General features: G+C 34.9%; 1 protein-coding gene across 1 annotated transcript; it reads right to left on the reverse strand.

Moving 5' to 3' along the window:
- Nucleotides 1-2551: 2551 nt before the first annotated feature.
- On the reverse strand, nt 2552-21775 carry LOC127835297 (hepatic lectin-like). Its single transcript, XM_052361646.1, has 6 exons — nt 21353-21775; nt 6020-6120; nt 5690-5783; nt 4214-4300; nt 2937-3060; nt 2552-2687 (listed from the first exon to the last, which is right to left on the reverse strand). The coding sequence occupies exons 1-6, from the start codon at nt 21684-21686 to the stop codon at nt 2657-2659; spliced, it is 771 nt and encodes a 256-aa protein (XP_052217606.1). The 5' UTR covers nt 21687-21775; the 3' UTR covers nt 2552-2656.
- Nucleotides 21776-23291: the final 1516 nt, after the last annotated feature.

Raw genomic sequence — 23291 nt, forward strand, 5'->3', positions numbered from 1 at the left:
GAAAATTCACATTATCTTAGTATATCAGGTTTAGCAGCCTTTTAGATAACAAAGTTGGCTAGTTTTCAATGTCGCTTCTGGGGATCGAACCCGCAGCACAACCTCCTACAATCAAAGACGACACTCTACCTGACTAGGCTTTTAGGAAGATTCTGCAATTTGTCGATCCCTCTTCAGAGCAACCAAACCAAAAATTAGGTCAAATATTGCCGACTCGGTATAATTGAGTCAGTTCATGAGAGATAATGGAAGATGCAACATCTCTCACGCCCCCCTAGCGCTTAGGCAGTATTCAATTCTCAACAAGAAAGTGCTGGAGTCATTGATCCCGAGGGACCAGAAAAAACACTTGATTAATGTTCGAAATAAAATCATTTGATTAATGACAATACTATTATTTGAGCCAGGCCACAGGGGAAGGGCAGTATAAACAGTATCCAACTATTTGTTATTGTCAGAAAACCGCTTTTAGGCAAACAGCTTTCAAGCGACTGCAGGCTGATCTAGATCCAAACTGGCCACAAACGCATTAATGTCTCTTTTACTGTGACACATTTCATTTGACTTAAAAATGATATTAAATACTAAAATAGAAAGAAGAAATAATACAAACCAGTAATTTGAGTAAATACTTTGTAATCAATGTTTTCAGGACAGCTTGGTGGTCTGCAAATCCCATGTGATATGTTGATATCGGGTATCATAGTCATTCAATAAGTCGCAAAATGCTCGAATACAATTTACAAAGCAAAATGTGACTTAAATTCATAACTAAAAATACCAGTTTTGCCGTGGCAAGCTGTCAAGATCCAGAAAGTCCTGCATTCACATCGAATATATCCTTCGAATTCAATCCATTGTTGACATTAGCGGAGATTTAGTTGATAAATAACTCATATATCCTAAATGACAGTTTCAAAGTAGCCAAACAAAACGATGTATGCTGTAAGACAGTTTTGACACGAGTGTGAACATTCTCCCATGGGCGCGGCCATTGTTGTATGTTGAGGCAGAAACGACAACTCTGCTGGAGAATGTTATCAATGCTAATCAGCGAGATATGCCGATTAGAAAAATCGAGTTATCTCAATCGGACTGGCTCGGTCTCGCCATTGTGAAGAATTTGTTCATGGTATGATAACTTAGACGAGCTGCTGAAGCAGCATCGTCAAAAATTAACTGTATAAAGTCCTACCGAATAAAAGCTATATCGCCCTTACAGTATCTCTACTGTAGACATGTGTTATGTTAAGCTACTTCACAATCCGAAATAGTTAAGCGTAGGTAAATTTTAACCAAAATACCAATATTTCTACCACACACGTTGTGCGTCTGCAATTTATTATTTGCAATCAATCAATACACACTGATAGGTAGCACGCCAACTTTCAATTACGGAAACAACACATTACATTTATTTAAGTTAGTCTAGTTTTTTCTCTAAAATTATTTGTTTCTAAAGCTGGCTCCAACTCGAACATGTTCCGTTTCATAAATGCTGTTCACACTTTAATAATGTCGGCGAAACTATAATAAATACAAATGAAAGTATCCCTTTCACACACTATTGACAAATTTATTTTAATTAAGTCAATGAAAGTTTAAAGTCAAAATTAGATTACTACATATATAAGGCCGATGGGAATCATACAGTTTAATACATGTATACATGTACTAAACTCCATCTAAACGAATGGTTGGGGGCAATACTTACTCAAAACAAAAATTGTTTCAGAACAAAACATTCATGAAGTTATATAATAATGTTCGTATAATATAATTTATACGCGAGTTATATATACTGATGTTTACAGACATAACTTTGCACAATCGTAATGCACTGATTTCATTAATATAATAAATATGTATTATTTGAAATTATGTACACACTTTTTTAATTGGAACTAAATGTGACTTTTAACTTGAAAGCGTGCAATAGATTTTCGGGGTGGAGACAATTTCGTTCAACTTTCATGCCCAATCCCGTCTCTAAACGATGATCATGTTCTGCATATATTTTAAAATAAATCAAACCTTTTATAAGCTGTAGATTCAACGTTGAGCCCCACATGTACATGTATAAGGTCTTTTGATATTTGCATAAGGTTTCACCATTATTCGCGGTACACCATTTTTATATTTCAAAGCATTTTTTTTTATTTTTTTGTAAACGATTTAAGAGCAGTCTGGACAAGCTGCTGACGCATTCGAACAAACATAGCAAAATGCAGGCTACAACGGTACTATTTGACTAAATCTAATTGCTTAAGCGTGTAGTTTATTGTGCGAGTGTACCACTATGTAAATTTTGATTTATTTTACATGGCAGTCTTATGCACAAGCAACACCAAACACACAAAAAAGCGAAGCCTGATGCGTAGAAGCTTCTTCATAATACGTTTTTTATGTATAAAATGAGCTTGGTTCAATCAGATTTACTTACTAACGTGTTTCTTTGTTTTCAAATGTATACTCATATTAAATGCGTGCTTAGCATGAGTAACTATGGAATGAATGGTGATTGTAGCAGAAATAGAAAAGCACAAACACAAACTGCGTATTCGTTTTTCGTTCGAAATACATGTCAAAACAAATACAAAGGCAGCAATTCAGTGTTTTAAGTCTAATGACTGTGTGTTTCAGTACATGTCGCTCATCATCCAATCACTGATGCCTCTTCGTGTCCTCTACGATAAAATAGAAACTAGAAAATATATAGTATAGATGATATGCAATAATTATAATGTGTTTTACCGTATGTATTTATATAGCAATGTTCAACGCAGGGATCAGATGAACTCACTGAACGGTTGTTGGTACCTTTTAGGTATTTAATTGATACGTGCAAAGAAACCTATCAAATCTGTAAACAAAACCCACAACTTCATATAGCTTAATGATAATTCAAAAATGCTGGGTTTGATGGAGTCTAGTACCTGGTTTTACACAGCACACCTGCGGTGACAGAGCATCCGACATCGACCCAACGATAATCAGCACCGGGCTCAGCCGCTGCACAGTCTTCCAAACTGTGGGATCCTCCATCGCCTGGATTGAAGTCTGTTAAGAGCAAACGGATATATTTAAAAAAAAAACATACCAAGACATTGTCCACCAACGTAATAATCCAATATGGATGATATTGACGGCGGAGATCTGATCGACAGAACAGCCGAAAGTTATTCTTTTTGGCGGAAACTCACATCAAATAGTACATAAGAAAAAATTAGATACATTGTATAAATCTTTAGTAAAAAACATTTAGAAGCGAAATAATTCGTGTACGTTATAGTTTGTTGTCGAAAAATCAACGGTCGGAAGTTAAGATGCGTGGTTTCATATCACTCGTGCTTCGCATTTGTGATTTAATCCCTACGCATTTAAACTTTCGGCAGTAGGTTATTCGACAACAAACTATGATCAACACGAATTATTTATTAATTAACCATTCATTAACATTACATGCAAAACAAAGGAGTTAAACAAATGCAATGGCTTCTTGAAAATAGCAGTATCTTTACCTTGACGACGTTGACTGTAGCATGTTTAAACAATTATTGTGAAAAATGAATGCGGAATGAAGGCGAAGTTGCGCATAGAAGCTGTATGCTTAATTTTAAAAGATGAAAATAACAATTTAATCAATGACCCAATTGCAAAACCTATCTCTAAATCGCAAATGCTATATAGGGGTAGAAGCGCACAGAAGCCTTAATTTGTAATTTAAAACAACATGGCTAAAACTACTTATAAGTTACGCATTTGCAAACGTTTGTCAAAATTCGAACGCAAAATCAAGAGTTATGCACATGCACTGCTGTTTTCCAATTTAAAAACAAAACGCACTCATTCCTAAAAGAATAAATTAAAAAGAGGCATCGGCTAAATACGCAGTAACATGTTTAGATACGATATAATTTTATCACAATGTGCCTCATCTACTCAAACTTGTAACATATTTCATCTTGATGTACGGTCATTATGTCTATTTAGCTTATTTGTGCTTGTATTCGTTATACAAATGTATATGTAAATAAAGTTGACTTTACTTCAGTTAACTTGACTTGAATAGTCCCTTTTGATATATTAGAATAAATGCGTTCTCTTGGGCGTAATGTATAAGCGTCTACATTTCAACAATACTACCGACATTCTCAACATCCAATTCAATATTATTATGTTTAAATGCATCGACAGGATTCAAAATGTATACCTGTAAATGTTGCAATCTCATCGTTGTCGAACCATTTCCAGACTCCTTCAATATCTTCATCCTTTAATCCGAGCCACCAATAGCGATCTACAAGCGAAATTTAGTGAATTGTGTTTGATCTTCTCTAACATGAAGCCCGCGTATTTTTATTTAACAAAATGCGAAATTATCGTTGTAAAACTTCATAAAAAAGGAAAATAATGGCCTAAAGCAAATACATAGTTTATATATTATACACGGTCTATAACATTTCAGTTTTAAAATATATCTCAGATGATGTTATAATCTAAATATTATTTGCTTAATCGATGTGTATATGTGGATAAGTTCATACTTATCTGCTTTATATATCGATGATAATTGCCAAATTAAGAATACAAAAAAATGTTATTTATTGTATGATATGTGAATAGATATTAATTGTTTATTTTTAGAACAATGTAATAATCGAATGCATCACTTTCTGAAGCTCCGACAAAAAGAGAAAACAATTAACACTTAATATCTGTGCATGTTCTTCCACTGAGTCGAAACAATCAATTGTAATCAGTTCTTGTAAACATGTGTTTTGTAATTCGACGTGTAAAACGCGGAATTCGTTTAAATGCATGCAATGTGTTCAATTTATCAAACTTTGTTAAAGTAAAATTAAAATATTAACATTAATTAACACAATGTTTGTCTGGTTAATGCCTTGCAAAGCAATATTGTTGTTTAAAAAGAATCAAGAGACGGATGACTATGATTTAAGCGGTTTAAATATGTATTGATCGACAAGTTACTTATTAACGTCAAAATAACATGATAATATAGCATAACTCATAATGCGCACGGTACAAATATACATACTAAATTATCAAATACGTGATCCGAAGCAATCAGTATAGTTCGTATAACACTATTGAAACATATTTTGCCATAATATAATACAGCAAAACACTTTTATGATATAATCAATATATTTTGTACATATAGTCTGACAAGTACTTACATTCCTGTGGTTATTTAAAATGATCCATGTATCATGTGTTTGTAAACGAGACTTTATTAACTGGTTCACTAAGCTTCAATATACATGATTATCTTGTTTACTTAAAGACAAGGACAGTATATTTCAATTGTATTATTCACACAATGAAATGAGCATCAACGTTGCTGTGCACGTTCGTCATGTGTACCGGTTTCCTTGTCAGATTACTGTATACCTTTTAAATAAAATACGAACGACATCAAAGTCTGCACATTATTTGAAATGTTAGTAATATATCAGTCATGGCGACATGCTAGCTGCAATGACACTACAATTAAATAATTTGGCATACACTTAGGGAAATGGTTAACCATTATGATTAACTTTTTTTTGATGTTTTTTTCTCAATACCCAATACATATGCAACTCATCAGTACATAGTATGTCTTGATTTTCTACCACATCATCAATAAACAATAGCATATGCATGCGTTTACTACTGTAACCTTTGAACAGGCCCATTCGGTCTTTCAAAAAACTATTCTCTATGGCATCGTCTATGTGGACAAGATGACTGTTTTCGTGTTGTCGACAGTATTGCTGTAATTGATATAATATAAATTAGATGATGCTTTAATAAAATAGTAAGTCTCATAATATTTATGCTAATTGAAAAATACCGTTCAATTTGATTTCCAGGCGGTTATTATTGTTTTTCTAAAATTACTAAGCATATATTTTGAGAGTTCTTGTTAGCGTTATAGTCATGTATTGTAAATACTGACTTAAAATCGAGAGTGTAAATTGTTGATATTGAATACGAATATGATATTTACCTCAGCTGATGCGAACGTCATTGCTTCGACATGGAATAGGTAGCAGGAGCCCCTAAACGGAAGCCATCCATCTTTGCACGTCGTATAAAACGAAGCACAACCTATTCGAATGAGGTTTATAATTAACGTTGTTTGCGAATGGTTAACATGTACACACTATGGCTCAAATTGTTTTGAACAAATAAATAGCTAAGTTGGTCGCAATATATGTACATTTAAACGTCGTGTTGAATAATTAATAGAATTAAATCTAAACAAAATGAATTACCGGACAAACAGACAAACACAGCAATAAACACACGATTGTTCCACATTTTGGTTGTGTCTCGTTAATGGTTTGAAATACTTTGGCGATAACGAGGTGGTCATTTCGTTCAAATTGTTGCAGATTACGTATTTAGATAAAAAATAACACGACGCGAAAAAGTGAACTACGGATTCATGTAAAGTATCTTAAAATGCAAAAGTGGTCAAAGTTGATTTCAACATGGACATGTTTCAACATTTCATATATTGGTTGTAAACACTTTAATTAAACTTGAATGTACGTTTATAGTTAGTAAGCATTGCGTTGCTATTTTTATGCCGTAAATCTGAAACACTTATTTATAATACGCCGATTTTTTTTTAAATTACCAATCCGAAAAAAAAAAACGCATGACGTGGTTAGTCAGTATTGCGAAACATGCACGTCAAGATCACGAATGTCATGGATGAACTCGTTACTTGTAACTTTAAATCAATTGAAGGGTATCTAAACTTATTGTGTAATTCTAAAGTAATGCTTATTGTCTGTGATAAAACATGTGCCTACATTAAGTGCGCTTTACGGGACACGTTATAACAAAAAAAAATGTTTTTGTGATTATCATTCAGCAAACAACGAAACTTGCTTTAGTACTAATATGTTGTCATGCCTATTATAACGAAAATAAACCGGCAGATTTTGCAATTAAGTCATGTTTTCAATAACCGTTCATTCTTTGATAACACGGTGAAAAAAGGTGTGCTTAAGATAAGTATTAGTTACTTCTCGCGTGAATGTATATCCTAAAGATACAACACGCCACAAATGTTGTGTATGCAGGGCATCGCTCGTGTTGTCGATCACATTACAGCATCTTAACATCCAATGATTCCACATCTGCTATGTATTAGTATACTGCATTCCGATTGGCCTAATTCAGTCCAGATAGGATTATTACAGCTCGACCGCAATAGCAAAATCCGCGTTAATGGAATTAATGTTTTCCTAAACGAAACATAATAAATTCAAAAGTTAAGATTTTATTTATGTATATGTGATGCAAACAGTGTTTGAGTAGGTTAATATACATTCACACGATTACTTACATCAACTTAAATTGTGGTATCAGAGCATATACAACTGATAATGAAGATAAATAAGAATGTTGAAATCCATCTTCGTCTCCACACGGAAACAATGTTGACATATACACCTTCATTATCTAAATACAGGTCAACAATTAGATAAATTTAAATCATGTGCACAAATGATGTTGAGTTACCACGCTATCTATATTAAGAGACGGCCGGCTTTTTAAAGGTCAGTTAGAAGTAAATTCTTATGTTTCGCATTACGTTGTCATTTTTTTAAATATCTTCATTATCGCTTAACTATCTCATTTGTTTTGCTTTCAGATATGTTGTTCGTTTCGAAAAGAATACAAATCTTCGTCCGGTTCTGTTATTGCTTTAGTATCATTCTTTCATAAGATTAAGTTATAATATTGGAGTGGAGTGTAACCGGCACAAGCCAAGGCTGCGTGCATTTTGCGCTCCGTAAAAATCGAATATTTAAATGCTTAAAAGCTAGCTTTTTTAAACATAAATACACGCTTTTTACAGTAAATTATCTTAAGTTTTGTAATGAGACGTAATTGTGTAATTAAAGTAGATCCAAGTGTGGAAAATTGGTTTGAAAACTAAAATGAAAACATCATGGTAAAGTACAACTTAAAATGTAAACAAAGATGGCGGCCCGCTATTAGTATTTCTTTGGGAACGCGACATTGCTTTGCGATCGCAAGCCATGAAAGGCAGAATTGTTAAGACATGAGGAGCTATACTATGGTGTACGGATAGGTCCAAAAGTCGTATTCGTATCAAACGATTTAGAATGTATGGGATACGGATAGGTCCAAAAGTCATATTCGTATCAGACGGTTTAGTTAGAACCGTATCATACGGTTTATAAACCGTATGATACGCTTAAAACCGTATGATACGCTTTTAAGACTTTTGGACCGTATCGTACGTTATACCGTATGATTCAAAACCATATGATACGAATAGTATCAGACGGTTTATGCCGGGTAATATTCAATGTCCAATCAGCCAATAAGATCTAAAAATAGATTTATTCAGTGTATACCGTATGATACGGTTAACGCTAAATCGTATGATATAAATCTTAAACCGTCTGATACGAATCGTATCATACGGTTTCGCATCAAACAGTTAAGCGTACAATCGGTCCAAAAGTCAAAACCGTCTGATACGATCGTATCAGACGGTTTATTACCCCAAAAACCTCTGATACGATTCTAGCTAAACCGTCTGATACGATCGTATCAGACGGTTTATTACCCCAAAAACCTCTGATACGATTCTAGCTAAACCGTCTGATACGATGGTATGATACACATACGACTTTTGGACCTATCCGTATCCCTTAGTTCAGTTAGAACCGTATCATACGGTTTATAAACCGAATGATACGCTCTAAACCGTATGATACGCTTTTAAAACTGTTGGACCGGTTCGTACGTTAAACCGTAAGATTCGAAACCGTATTGATACGAATCGTATCTGACGGTTTATAACGGGTATTATTTATGGGATACGGAAATGTCCAAAGGTCGTATTCGTATCAGACGGTTAAGTTAGAACCGTATCACACGGTTTATAAACCGTATGATACGCTTTAAACCGTATGATAAGCTTTTAAAACTTTTGTACCGGTTCGTACGTTAAACCGTATGATTCGAAACCGTATGATAGGAATCGTATCAGACGGTTTATGAAGGGTAATATTCAATGTCCAATCAGCCAATCAGATCTTAAAAAGATGCATTCAGTGTAAACCGTATGATACGGTTTACGCTAAACCGTATGATACGAATTGTACACCGTCTGATACGAATCGTATCATACGGTTTCGCAACAAACAGTTAAGCTTACAATTGGGCCATGAGTCAAAACCGTCTGATACGATAGTATCAGACGGTTTATGATCCCAAAGCCGCTGATACGGTTCTAGTTAAACCGTCTGATACGATGGTATGATACACATCCGACTTTTTGACCTATCCGTATGCCATATTAATCTATAAATTGGCTGATTAGACATTGAATAATTACGGGATACGGATGAGTTCAAAAGTCGTATGTGTATCAAACCATCGTATCAGACGGTTTAGCTAGAATCGTATTTGACGGTTTTGGTATGGGATACGGATAGGTCCAAAAGTCGTATTCGTATCAGACGGTTTAGTTAGAATCGTACCAGAGGGTTTATAAACCGTATGATACGCTTTAAACCGTATAATACGCTTTTAAGACTTTTGGACCCTATCCTACGTTAAACCGTATGATTCGAAACCGTATGATACGAATCGTATCAGACGGTTTATGACGGGTAACATTCAATGTCCAATCAGCCAATAATATAGCATAACTCATAATGCGCACGGTACAAATATACTTACTAAATTATCAAATAAGTGCTCCGCAGCAATCGGTATATTTCGTGTAACACTATTGAAACATATTTTGCCGTAATATAATTTAGCATAAACACTTTTCACTGATCTATTCTATATATTTTGTACATATAATCTGACAAGTACTTACATTCCTGTGGTTATTTGATATGATCCATGTATCGTGTGTTTGTATTAACTGGTTTACTAAGCTTCAATATAACTGTTTTTTTTGTTTACATAAAGACAGGGACAGTATATTTCATTTGTATTATTCAAACAATGAAATTAGCATTCTTGTTGCTGTGTACATTCGCCGTGTGTACCGGTTTCCTTGTCAGATTAATGTATACCTTTTAAATAAAATACGAACGACATCAAACACTGCACATTATTTCATTATTTAAAATGTTAGTTATATATCAGTAATGGCGACATACTAGCTGCAATGATACTACAATTTAATTATTTGGCATTCACTTAGGGAAATGGTTAACCATTATGGTTAACTATTTTAGATGTTTTATATCTAAAAAATATGCAACTCATCAGTACATAGTTTATGTCCCAATAAACAATAGAATATACATGCGTTTACAACGAAACTTGCTTTAGTATTAATATGTTGTCAGGCCTATAATAACGAAAATAAACGGGCAAATTGTGCAATTAATTCATGGTTTCAATAACCGTTCATTCTTTGATAACACGGTCAAAACAATGTGTGTTAAAGATAAGTATAAGTTACTTATCGCGTGAATTTATATCCTACCGACACAAAACGCCACGTACGTTGTGTATGCAGGGCACCGCTCGTGTTGTCGATCACATTACAACATCTTAACATCAAATGATTACAATTCTGCTTTGTATAAGTATACTGCATGCCGTTTGGCCCAACTCAGTCCATATAGGATTATTACAGATCGACCGCAATTGCAAAATCCGCGTCAATGGAATTAATGTACGTTCATGTTTTCCTCAAAGAAACATAGTAATTGTAATAGTGAAAATGGTATATATGTAAATGTGATGTAAACAGTGTTTGAATAGATTTATATACATCCACAAGATTACTTACATCAATATATATTGTGAAATCAAATCATATACAATTGGTAGATAAGATAAATAATAATGTTGAAATATATCATCGTCTACAGACGGCATCAATGTATAATAACATTTACACCGTATTGTTTTAATGCAAGTCAAACTATGAGATATATTTAAACCATGAGCACTCATGATATTACGTTTAAAGCGAGATTATACGATTTTTATGTGTGTAAAATTAAATTGTAATATATTGATAAAATATGTAACAAAAACACAAAATAGGCCAGAACATTTATACATTGAAGACGAATTTCATACAGTGCAGCAAAGACAAATAAGCGCCCCGAGCTGATTGTGACGAAGATATTTCGTACATATTTTCCTACAATAACCGAAGCATTAGCCTTTTTATTAAGAACAGAGTTAGTGTTCGTGTGTCGTATGAATATATATCGTAGCAGGAATTAAAAATGAACCGTTAAACTAAATTTAGATTCACATCGTACATGCATGATATACATACTGTCGAATTCGCCTGTACAGACATTTTCTTTTTCATAAATAAATATCTGGCTTATTTCGCATTTTTCGACACAGGTTCTTCTGAACTTTTATTTCAATTTTATTGAGATATATAAAACGTTTTTTACACATTTTTTATACTTTTTTAATATTTGACAAAATCGTAATCTCGCTTTAAGAGCCCTGCGGCGTTTTTTCTACAGTCAGAAGCAAAATCTGGTATATTGCATTACGTTGTCGTTTGATTTAAGGAAGCGCATCCATAATGGGCACCTTTTCAAATATAATCTAATGTATTATTTTCTGTTCAGCATCATTTAACTGAACTACATGCACATTTTAAGGTAGGCTTTCTATGCTTTTTAAAAATAATATACTGATTTTTTTTCAAAACAACCCCTATGCACGGCTTTTGTCCAGTTTATTTGCACCCCTAGGGCATATGAAAGTTCCATAATTAATCCAAATTTCCAAATATGGGCATGCAGTGTTTAAAGTTTAAACAAGATGACATAAGTGTTTTTTATCAGGCATTTATTTTGTATAACTTGTTATCTATGGAAGAGCGCCAAATATAAGTGGTTTCAGCCAAGTAGAAATTGGGTTTGTTAAAAACAAAGTGTCATACAATTCAAAATCGTATCATTTAAGTAATATTTTGAACTTAGTTTGTATAGATACACTATAAACAGCAAAAATACCAAGAAAAAGAGAGATTTACCGTTTACTTTTTTAAATAAAAATAGAACTGCAACATGCATGTTTCGTATTTTCAGCAGTAAATCACCCAATTTAGCCGTAACGTTTTTTTTATTTAAAAAATTGGTTTAAACATAATTAAACATAATTATTTGTTATGGCAAGCACAATATATACAGATCTTACACAATATAAGCAGAACAGGATTGAAACGAAAGAAGCAAGTTCTCTCTCCTTAGATTTAAACATTGAAGAATTTACATAAAAAGTGCAACATATTTAACAATAAACATTGCTAATATGTTTTCTGTATTCAAATTACGTTAAAACAGAAATAAAACGCGTCGCAAAATGTATGCGTTGTCGGCAGGACTCGAACTTGCGCGGGAATATCCGAAAATATATCTTGTCTATCGCCTCAACCCCTCGCCACAACAACTTAACAAAAGTACCTGCTTAAATTAGATATCCATAAGTGATCAGGTAAAAAGGCTCTCCGATCATTGAAGAAATCGCGGTAAATCATTACAGGAGCGCTACCTTAAAATCTTCATTATCGCTTATATATCTTATTTGATTATGCTTTGAGATATAGTTTTTGTTTTGAAAAGAATGCAAATCTTCGTCCGGTTCTGTTCTGATTTTAGTATCGGTCTTTCGTTAAATTACGTTTTCATATTGGAGTGGAGTGTAACCGGCACAAGCCAAGGCTGCGTACATTTTGCGCTTCGTACAAATCGAACATTTAAATGGTTTAAGACTACATACAAACAGGGTTTTGAAAGCAAATTATCACAGGTTTTGTATCGGAAAGGAATTGTGTAAATATAGTAGATCCAAGTGTGGAAAATTAGTGTGAAAACTGAACTGGAAGTATCATGGGCATGTACAAACAAATAAGTCAACAAAGACGGTGACCCGCCATTAGTGTTTCTTCGGAAACGCGACCTGCTTGGCGATCACAAGTCACAAAAGACAGGAAAGACAATCAAGATAGACTAGATGTGAAAACACTACACGGGTGTGTTCAAATATCATCCTCTCTGTCGACGAAGGACTGATCACAAGCGCTTCAACATCCAAAGGCCTTGAAGTTATTTCAATCGGAAGTGACAAACTGCGCATAAATGGTAATTTGACCAAATGTTGCACTGGTTACCGAATTTTCGTCGTCAAAACATTGTCCCTAAAAGAGCCTCACTTAATTACAATGAAGTCCGAAAAGTTTATTGGGCGTGTAATGCATAAAATACAACCTACTGCCTTGCCTATTAAATCAGCAAAGTGCTCAAAATGTCTTGAAGGGTGTAAACGTTTATATACATATCGAAATGACTGGGTTTGTAAACAGTGTAACATACATTGTTATAAACAATTCTACTGTGATGCTATACACATATCTCACATTAAAAAACACTCATCCATTATCCAATCATAATTTACATAGACTTCAATTTGGTTAGTTCGTTTAAACTTTCATTAGATTTCGGTTTGAACTAATATTATTTATAATTACATATAGGGAAGGAGAAACAATTAAATGAGGTATATTTCGGGTATTGTTTCTGTGCTCGAATGTGCTTGGGGAAGATTTATAAGTATGCATTTATGAAAGTAGCCTCTGTACATATAATTTAGTCAACAGATTACTGCTACTTCCATTATGACACCAAACAAAATGTTTATACTAAGGATTAAACAATAAATATCATCAAATTAACTCAGTTTAAATATTCTAAGTTTATTATATAACGTATCTCGTCATTTTCCAACGTTTTGACTCAAATTATATAAATAATGTGTAAATAATTTGATCATTTCAAGAATCAAATATCTATCTAAGCGCTTCACAAGTTTGCAACAAGTTTAATTAAAAATAAAACAAATACAAAAATTCTCTGCAGTGTCCACATGTATTACACAATAAACAATTTAAGTTTCATAGAGTATTTGTGACTACACTTACGTTTTGAAAACTTACGCATAATGCCATTAATGATCAATCATCTGAAACAACAAATGAAAGGCTGTAGTGCTTTTGCTATACAATCAAACGCATCTTCAGAGATGGCTGTAACAATTATTCAGAAATACAATGGCAACTTTACTTAGATATCAAATGAAGGGAGAGCGGAGGTGTACTCCCAATGGCATGTTTGATAAGTGCATGTAAGTACTGACACAACAATTCATTGCTGATAAATAGTTTTTTTCACTTGTTTCTCGCGGCAAGATCGCCAGATCGGTTTGATATCGGCATTCGAAACATAATCTTACAAAGCTATAGGTAAACAATGAGAATGCCCCAGCCCCTCATCCCGGGAAAGTACGCTTAGACTTAATGATCAGTAATACATTACGCGAGGCTATTGGTTGACTTATGCCATTTAAGGGAGTAGACTTCACGACAAACGAAGACGGAAATATACTTTTAAAACATTATGCCAATTAAAGAAACCGGACTTTACGACACGCGAAGTCGGAAATTTACTATTTATTTTGGATCTAATTTGGATCTATGAAATGAGTTGCGAAATAGAGTTTCTGCCCTAGGCCAAACGGAAATTACATACAGTTGTAAAAAAGACGCTCAGTTTGAGAATCGTATCATGCAACATGCTATTTTGTGAAAACCCAAAACGTTATTGCCGGCCTCCAGCAGTTTGTTCAATGTGGTTGTTGACACAAGGATAATACTTTTTATTTATGGAAGATCGTTTGTCTGTCTAACACTAGTTGTTTGCAATTCTGACAAGAAACTTTTATTAAAAAATAGTCACTTTTATCAGCGTCATTCTGAACAGACGTGTCAAGTTTCATCACCGAATTATCTTGCAAGAATCGTGTCTTTACGTTAAACAACATCATCAAAAAAAAATAAACTAATGCTGCGTTTACACCATGTTCCCGGCGACCACGGCAGTCCCGTTTGTCTGAAACGTATCGCGCCGTGTGGCTTTTGCAATTTTTGACCTTAAATCCAAGGTTTGGTATGTTGTGCTTAGTTTCCTCACGGTTTATCAAGGTATCCGTGACGTGCCGTCGAAGCGAAAACGCGGCCCTTCGACGGTGCGCTAAGTTTTCATCCACGGTCTGCCACGGATGTATAAATGTTGCTTCAAGGTACGATGCGTTCTGTTAAGTTCCCGCACGTTGTTTGCGTTTGTCATGCAGGTCTGATACGTTGTACACGTTTGCCATTCATTTGTCACGTTCTGTCAAGGTACCGTGCGGATCAAACGTGGACATCCGAGAGGTTTTGGGCACGATTGTGCTCCCGGTATAAAAGAAAACTCTCAGGCAACAGTATTTATTATAACAAAATAGTTCCAGTGACATGGATGTGAACGACGAGGATGATTTTATGTTTGCCTGCTTATTTGCAGCAATAATACAATCTTTGCGTTGTAAAGAGCTGACTGCCGTGACTGCCGTGGCAAATGTTTTGACAGTTTAAAATTTGGGCACGGCAACCACGGCGTTTACACCATGTTCCCGGCGACCACGGCAATCACGTTTCGGGCCACCATGGAGGAAACGGGATGAACGTGAGGCAACGTAGGGGAACGAAATAGCCAAACGTTACACAACGGGGTTGCCGTGGTTGCCGTGCCAAAATTTTAAACTGTCACGGCGGAAATGAGAAACGTGATAGAACTTGTTAAACGCAACACAACGTGACAGTACGTAGCAGACCGTAACAGAACCCGAAAAGTGTCCGTACTCTGACGGGAATCCTTTTCATTCCCCGACATGTTAAGTTTCTTTCACGTTGTGTTACGTTTTGTTACGCTTTGTCAAGATAACTACGGCAAGCTAGGATAATTGATAGCCGTTTTGCTACGTGTTTAATCCGACCCGTTACGGTGTGTTGCGTTTTGCAGGCAGATGCGTTACGGCCAGTTGAGTTGTTGTACGGTCTGAAACGATTCGCGCGGTCTGAAACTGAGTATATAAAAGCCGTGCTTCTCAGGAAACATTCATTTCAGTCTGAACACTCGATGAGCAAACATGCCACCAAGAAAGCGCCGAACAAAGGCTACCCCCCGTGCTGCAAACGACGTTCAAGTAGAGGAACAACCTGAAAGTACTTGCCTTCCACCAAATGCCTCAGAGTCAGTGCCAGTTTCAATCCAGGTGTAAGTGAGGAGCGATACTTCGTATCTTGTCTTGAGATGACTTGAGATATCCGTTCAAGGATCTCGTCGAATAGTTCTGGGGGCATCCTCAGATAATTCTGAAAGGTGTTGATATCTTTGTTGCGGAGTTCCCTGGTAAGAAATGCATCAAAGTGTCCCTGCTGCGGCATTCTAGCTTCCGATAGCCATGGACGAACCCACAGGGACCTTGGCCTCCTTTTTCGTCTTTTCCCGGACTTTTTTGCTTCTTTCAGCTCTTTACGACGCAAAGATTTTATTAATGCTGCAAATAAGCAGGCAAACATAAAATCATCCTCGTCGTTCACATCCATGTCACTGGAATTATTTTGTTATAATAAATACTGTTGCTTGAGAGTTTTCTTTTATACCGGGAGCACAATCGTGCCCGAAACCTCTCGGATGTCCACGTTTGATCCGCACGGTACCTTGACAGAACGTGACAAATGAATGGCAAACGTGTACAACGTATCAGACCTGCATGACAAACGCAAAAAACGTGCGGGAACTTAACAGAACGCATCGTACCTTGAAGCAACATTTATACATCCGTGGCAGACCGTGGATGAAAACTTAGCGCACCGTCGAAGGGCCGCGTTTTCGCTTCGACGGCACGTCACGGATACCTTGATAAACCGTGAGGAAATTAAGCACAACCTACCAAACCTTGGATTTAAGGTCAAAAATTGCAAAAGCCACACGGCGCGATACGTTTCGGACAAACGGGACTGCCGTGGTCGCCGGCAACATGGTGTAAACGCAGCAGAACATGGTGTAAACGCAGCATAATATTTGGCATGTATCGGCTTGAGTCATTGCTTCGATTGTTAAGACAGGGACATTAATTATGGAATATATAGTATATTATACGAGTTGATGAACAACATGTATACACTCAGTGTCAGCTGTCCGTGCCAACAACAGATTAACATAATGTATCTGTTTTGCTGCGGTCACATCTGCTGCATTTGGTCTACATGTTTGTTTCTATTTTCACTAGCGATATTGTACAAGACACTATTTAAACTCCAAGAGATAAGTTTGTATTAATGCCCGCAAGTCGGTTATTTAAGGTAAGTGCTCAAATGCCTTTCCACTCTTTGACTCTGCACTTGGTAAACACTATTCAGTTGTAAATAACATAATACAAAACGTATTGTTCGGCGTTTCTGTTTGATTGTGTTTCATACCTACTGCTCATGTGTATGTTATCGCATTTCGTTAGTTATGTTTGTTTCTTATATGCACACAGGGTCGGTAATCATCAAGTGAATGTTACATTCAATATAACATTTTAATGTATATACTTTAAACAATAATGAACAAGAGTGCGAAATGCCCTTATACGCTTACATAAGAGCCCAATGTATTATATTAACCTGAACAGGTAGTGCTAAAAAGGTTAAATTATTGTCATATAAGAATATGAGTTTTCATTGAAGAGGGAAAATAAGTATCGGGCTAAGTTATAAAGCAAATTGTGCCAATAGATGCACGATGTTTTAGAGTACTATCATTAATTTTTCAACTCAACTCAACTCAGTTTATTAAGTAAATAAAGGCCGTTGGCTCAAAATACACAGTATTTGATATGAAATATAACACATGTTTTTAGCTGCGAACACATCATCTTAATACTAAAATATGTCAACATATTACATAGTGTTAATGTTACATTAAAAATATATCAGCTTATTCAATTTTGTTCAAAAGATTATATACATCATCTTAATACGTAAATATGTCAACATATTACGTTGTGTTATTGATACTTTAAAAATATATCAGCTTTTCAATTTTGTTCAAAAGATGATACACATACAAACACAATTTCAATAGTGTGTCATTATCTGTTTTGCTCATCAGATTGTAACAATCATGTACAGAGTTTCCACTCATATACCAGTTATATATAAATTCTCTACGGACAACGTCGTATTTACTACATTGAACAAACCCATGGTATTCACAATCAATAATAGATACATGTTTCTCGATAAATCAAAAATTACAAATTCTCAAATTATATTCAAGATGCAACTGCTAAGATAAATGTTTCTCGATATAACAAAAATTACAAATTCTCAAATTATATTCAAGATGCAACTTCCTACCAATTTCAATAGTTAATTTGTGATTGGAGCATCTAAACTTGGCAAAGGCTATCTGATATATAGGGGAATTTCCATCCGCAAATATATTTCGGTGTTAAGTAGAGATTTATAATTCTTATAATGGTAACCTCTAGATGCATTGTTTATGTCACTGTGCCAATTTTGTGTGACGCAATCAATTATACGCTGACGAAAATTACACACTAATAAGTCTACGCTGCCAATATCCTGAGAGATCCAGACGAATCCCAAACCATATCTAAATATTAAAGATTTTACATGTGTTGCCCAGCAAGTACGCCCGGCGTTATCTATTGATATTAACATAGTATAGCATTGTTTAGGCAATATGTTATTAGGCATCATTAAACGTTTACACCAATATTTAATGCAATTAAAAAAATATGTAACAGATAAGGGTAGTCGGCCACATTCGCCAAGGGCGATAAATGTATTAGTATTTTTCCTTACATGCAAAATGCGTTTACAAAATTTATTTTGGACAGTTTCAATGGCATTTACATATTCATATCCCCATATCTGTGAGCCATAACACAATATTGGCTTTACCATGCTATCAAAAAGTAAAAAGAGTTCTTTAATAGGGCAGTTTCCAAAAGTCTCTTTATAACTATAAATTGAGAATATTGCTTTTTGAGCTTGTGCACTTAGTTTTTCTTGCGCCGCGTTCCACGATAATTTGGGTGTAAACAATAATCCCATGTATTTATAAGCGGAAGTGGTATTTAATTTCGTACCCCGATATGTCCAGCGCTCGTAATTTCTTAAAGGTCGGCCATTTCTAAAAACAATAAATTCAGTTTTATCTAAATTAATCTCCATTCCCGTATTAATGCATAATTGATCAACAACGTTTAACTGTTGTTGAAGTTTAAAGGCCGTTTCCGCACAGCTTGCAATATCGTCTGCAAACATGAGACATAAAATGTCAGGTATTTCATTTGAAATAAAAATTCCAGACCCACACGTTTCACGTAGCATAACTGATAATTCATATATAAATAGAGCAAATATGGTGGAACTGGTCTTGTCTCCCTGACGGGTACCAATATTACATTGAAAAAACTCTGATATAGTAATTTGACAACTGGTTCCATACTTCGCCGCAGAATTAGTGTCGGTTGTATTATGGACTTTTACGCAGGAAAGGAGAGAGCTATACATAGTTTTAATACGTCAATGAATTTACCTTTAATTCCCTTTTTGGTAAGTGCTTGAAACATTACATTGTGGTTTATTTTATCGAATGCCTTTCTAAAGTCTATATATAAGCAATATAATCTACCTCCATTTTTTGACAAATATTTTTAAGCCATCGCCTTAAGGCAAAAAATGTTACAGCACTTATTGTATTACACATATCAAATAAAATATGCATTTTAGTTGAAGGTTATCTTGTAATGAAACACATTACCCGTAGTGGGAGGAAAATTGTAACCCAAGCGTATTGATTGGAAACTTTATAGTAAAAGATCATCAATTACGCTACATAAAACATACATAATTGATCTGCATTACAATTTAAGAAGATATTTTATTTAAAATTTTACTTTCAACATACATACGAAACTAGCAACTCATAGGACGGGACAATTTTAAAAGCTTAATGCTTACATACACATCTAACAAAGGACCAATGACCAATTTTCCTGTTAACAACCACACTTTCGGCTTATTCCTGGAAATGCATGACGACGATTTGATAATTAAACAATATATTGCTATATCTCTCAAGGATTTTCATAAAATAGGTGGTGTACCTGATAATTGTTTGTTTCATTTCACCATGCATACAGCTCTAGGCCATATGCGAGGTTAAGAGATCCTTAAAACCTGTTTAAACAACAAATGACATTGACCACTTTTAGGTGGTTGCCACAGTGGTATTCATGTGTCATAAGTGTGCTTGTTGTGTACGTGTGTTTCTTTCAGTACATTTGTTTTGTGTCTCACTGTTTGACAGTTGGTTCTTTGTCATACATGAAGGATGCATTGTATTTCTGGGTGTATGACGTGCGGGTGCACAACACATCGTGTTTCACTTTGTGTATGTTCAACAATAAGGTTATTGTTGGGTCAAACATGGTAGAGGACCACCATACTATGTTCCATGCACAACAATACACTTCTAGACCTTACTGTAGAAGGATTTGTTTACATTTTAACTATAAACATATACAGTTAGCACAAAGTGGCCTATTTTAATACCAGTGTATGTTTATTATATACTCAAATGTATTATAGGCTTAGTATATTATGTTATACGACCAATTCCAAACCTCAGTGCCGTGCGAGGACCACAAACGATTTTATACACTAAATATTAGACACATGTCCCTTCTGGTTTAGAATCAAGATTGCTATTAAAGCTTTCGTTTTTTTTGAAATCTGTGTTAGGAATTGGTGACCTTCATATACAAATTGCGACTTGACAAACATTTAAAAAGGAGCATCCATGGACTTTTCATTGAACTCTGCCTGCCTCAATGTTCTCGAGCAAATAATGATGATGATGCTTATGGTGATGATATATAGATATTTAAGGTCTCGTGCGTATGACGTGAGCATTTTGAAGTGTGAACCATAATAACCGCCTATATCTATTATCGAATATTTAATTAAGAAATAAAAGAAAAGAAAATTTGTCGATACATTGTGTTAATATAAATATTAATATTTTCCATGTATTGTAAGGAGCAATAATTTCGCAGTCTTGACATTTAATGCCCACCCCCATAAAAAGTGTCGCTTTCGTCGCATGTATTACCGGTGTAATCGAACATATGTATTGCATTTAATACCGCAAAGATCATCAAATATGCCAAGCCCAGACATCCCAGAAATTTGAACGTTTCAATTTAAAAATCTCAAATAAATGGTTACTCTGCATATTTTGCATGTGAATAGTTTCTTAGGAGTATTAAATGTTTATTACAGTGTGCAAAGTCAAATACTTGAAAATATCATATACATGTATTACAAAAATGGTCTAGACTAATGAGCAATATCTGATAATATGTTGCAAATGAAACTCACCTTTTTTCATTTTCTCTTTGAGCTGCTGTTCTAGGCCATCAGTTCGCGACTGCAGTGCCGTTATGTTGTTACGGGATTCCACAAACGCCTCCTGTATGAGCTTCAGACGCGAATCCTCGGTCTTCGTCATATGGTCAATGTGTTCCCGTAAGCTCGTCAGCTGTCCGAATTGCTCATTCACCCGTGTCTCCCACTTGTCCATTTCTGCCTCCATTCGGATCATCTTCTCCAGAAGCTGTTCAGCGTAGGTGAACTCGGACCTGTATCTGGGCTCAAGAGAGGCGCCCCGGGACACCACCAAAAGCAACAAAAACACCGCACCGACACGTAGCATGATTCTTCTATGAAGGCGCAAACGAGAACTGGCTTAAAAAGTCAGACAGGCAACTGAGCAGTTAATCTGTGATGCAGATTTGAAACGTAGATATGACTGTTTGAAATGAACACGCTTGCTCTGCGCTATCAGCCACATTTAGACTGTGCGTATCCAGACTCTGTGACCGTACACATATGTCCCGTCAATGTTTTGAACATGTGTATGATACATACCTATTAAATATGATATGCCAAATGTATTAAGCCATTTTCAAAAAACTCTAGATGACCATACTATCACTGAATAAAATGCAGTGACGTTGATTGTAGTGGATAAGGTCTACACGGTGCAATGTTTGTTTTATATTCTGCAAATTAACTTCGACCAAATCAAGGAAAACGAAACGTGGCTGAAGACTTAATCGTACAACCTTGAAGAATGGACACACTTGGTGAACAACTCATATTATATTCATAAAATTATATACGCCCTTGACCAAAATTTTACATTTAGTTCAATCAGTTTCTTCGTGGGAAATGTTTTATTCTAACGATTTCAATTTAAGCAGCAATCTGCTTTTTGTGTAAGCATTTTGCAATTTTCTCTCTTTTCACTTCTTCATCATTGATGCAAATATAACCAGACATCTAAATCTACAATATATTAAGTATCATCAAAAAGGTTTTTTGTTTATTAGTTCCCTTAAATGTCTATTAAGCATCATTTTCAGAGAAATTAACAAATATGCAGTAAGAAAATAACTGGACATTTTGGTATGTTGACCTCTGAACATTTCAAGCACAGTGAAATTTGATCTATCTATCTATCTACGACATTTTGATTTTCTGCTATTCGCATATTACCTATTGGCATTGCCAAGTTGCCAACCCTTATGTTTTATCTCCGGTTTTAATTAAGCCTTATTTGGTATATGTGTATACATAAATGCCTTATATACCTTAATGCCTTAAAATGAGGTGTAAACAATGGGAAACAGATAACCATGCAAGTGTTGTAATTCCTTCTGAGAAAAACATAAAAAATACAAATATGTAGTGATAAGTTGTTTTTTTTCAATAACGTCCAAACAAAATAACGCCATAATTGTAGTAAACATATCGTACTTCTATACAACTATCATAAACTGCTTACAAGTATAAATAACATGTAGCGTATCATTTGTCAGTTTTTGTAAAATTCTTTCCCGCAAAAACTGCAGCTTTTTAGCCATGTTTAAAAATCGAGGACGTAGTAGTATTTTATACATAAAAAGGTTACTGTCTGACCTTTGTGTAATCTATCAGGCTCGACCCAAATAAAATAACGTCTCGGCAAGCCTCGCCGTTATAGTATTCTAAGCCTTGCCTGATATAGGGCAAAAACATCAGGCAGTAACCTATTATTCTCTAAATGTTTTCTATACCAAGCGGTAATATTTTTTTAAGTTATACGACATAACAATAATTTTTAACGCATATATTGTATGCTTTATGTCTTAAACTTAATGAAATAATTAATGTAACATATTGCATATTGTGTGATTTTACAACTTTGCACATTTGGTAGTTGATGTTCGCATTGCAGTAACGTGAAAACACAACTAAGAAAGTCAGGAAAGTGATT

Source organism: Dreissena polymorpha, chromosome 6, assembly GCF_020536995.1.
Source record: "Dreissena polymorpha isolate Duluth1 chromosome 6, UMN_Dpol_1.0, whole genome shotgun sequence".
Lineage (NCBI taxonomy): Eukaryota > Metazoa > Mollusca > Bivalvia > Myida > Dreissenidae > Dreissena > Dreissena polymorpha.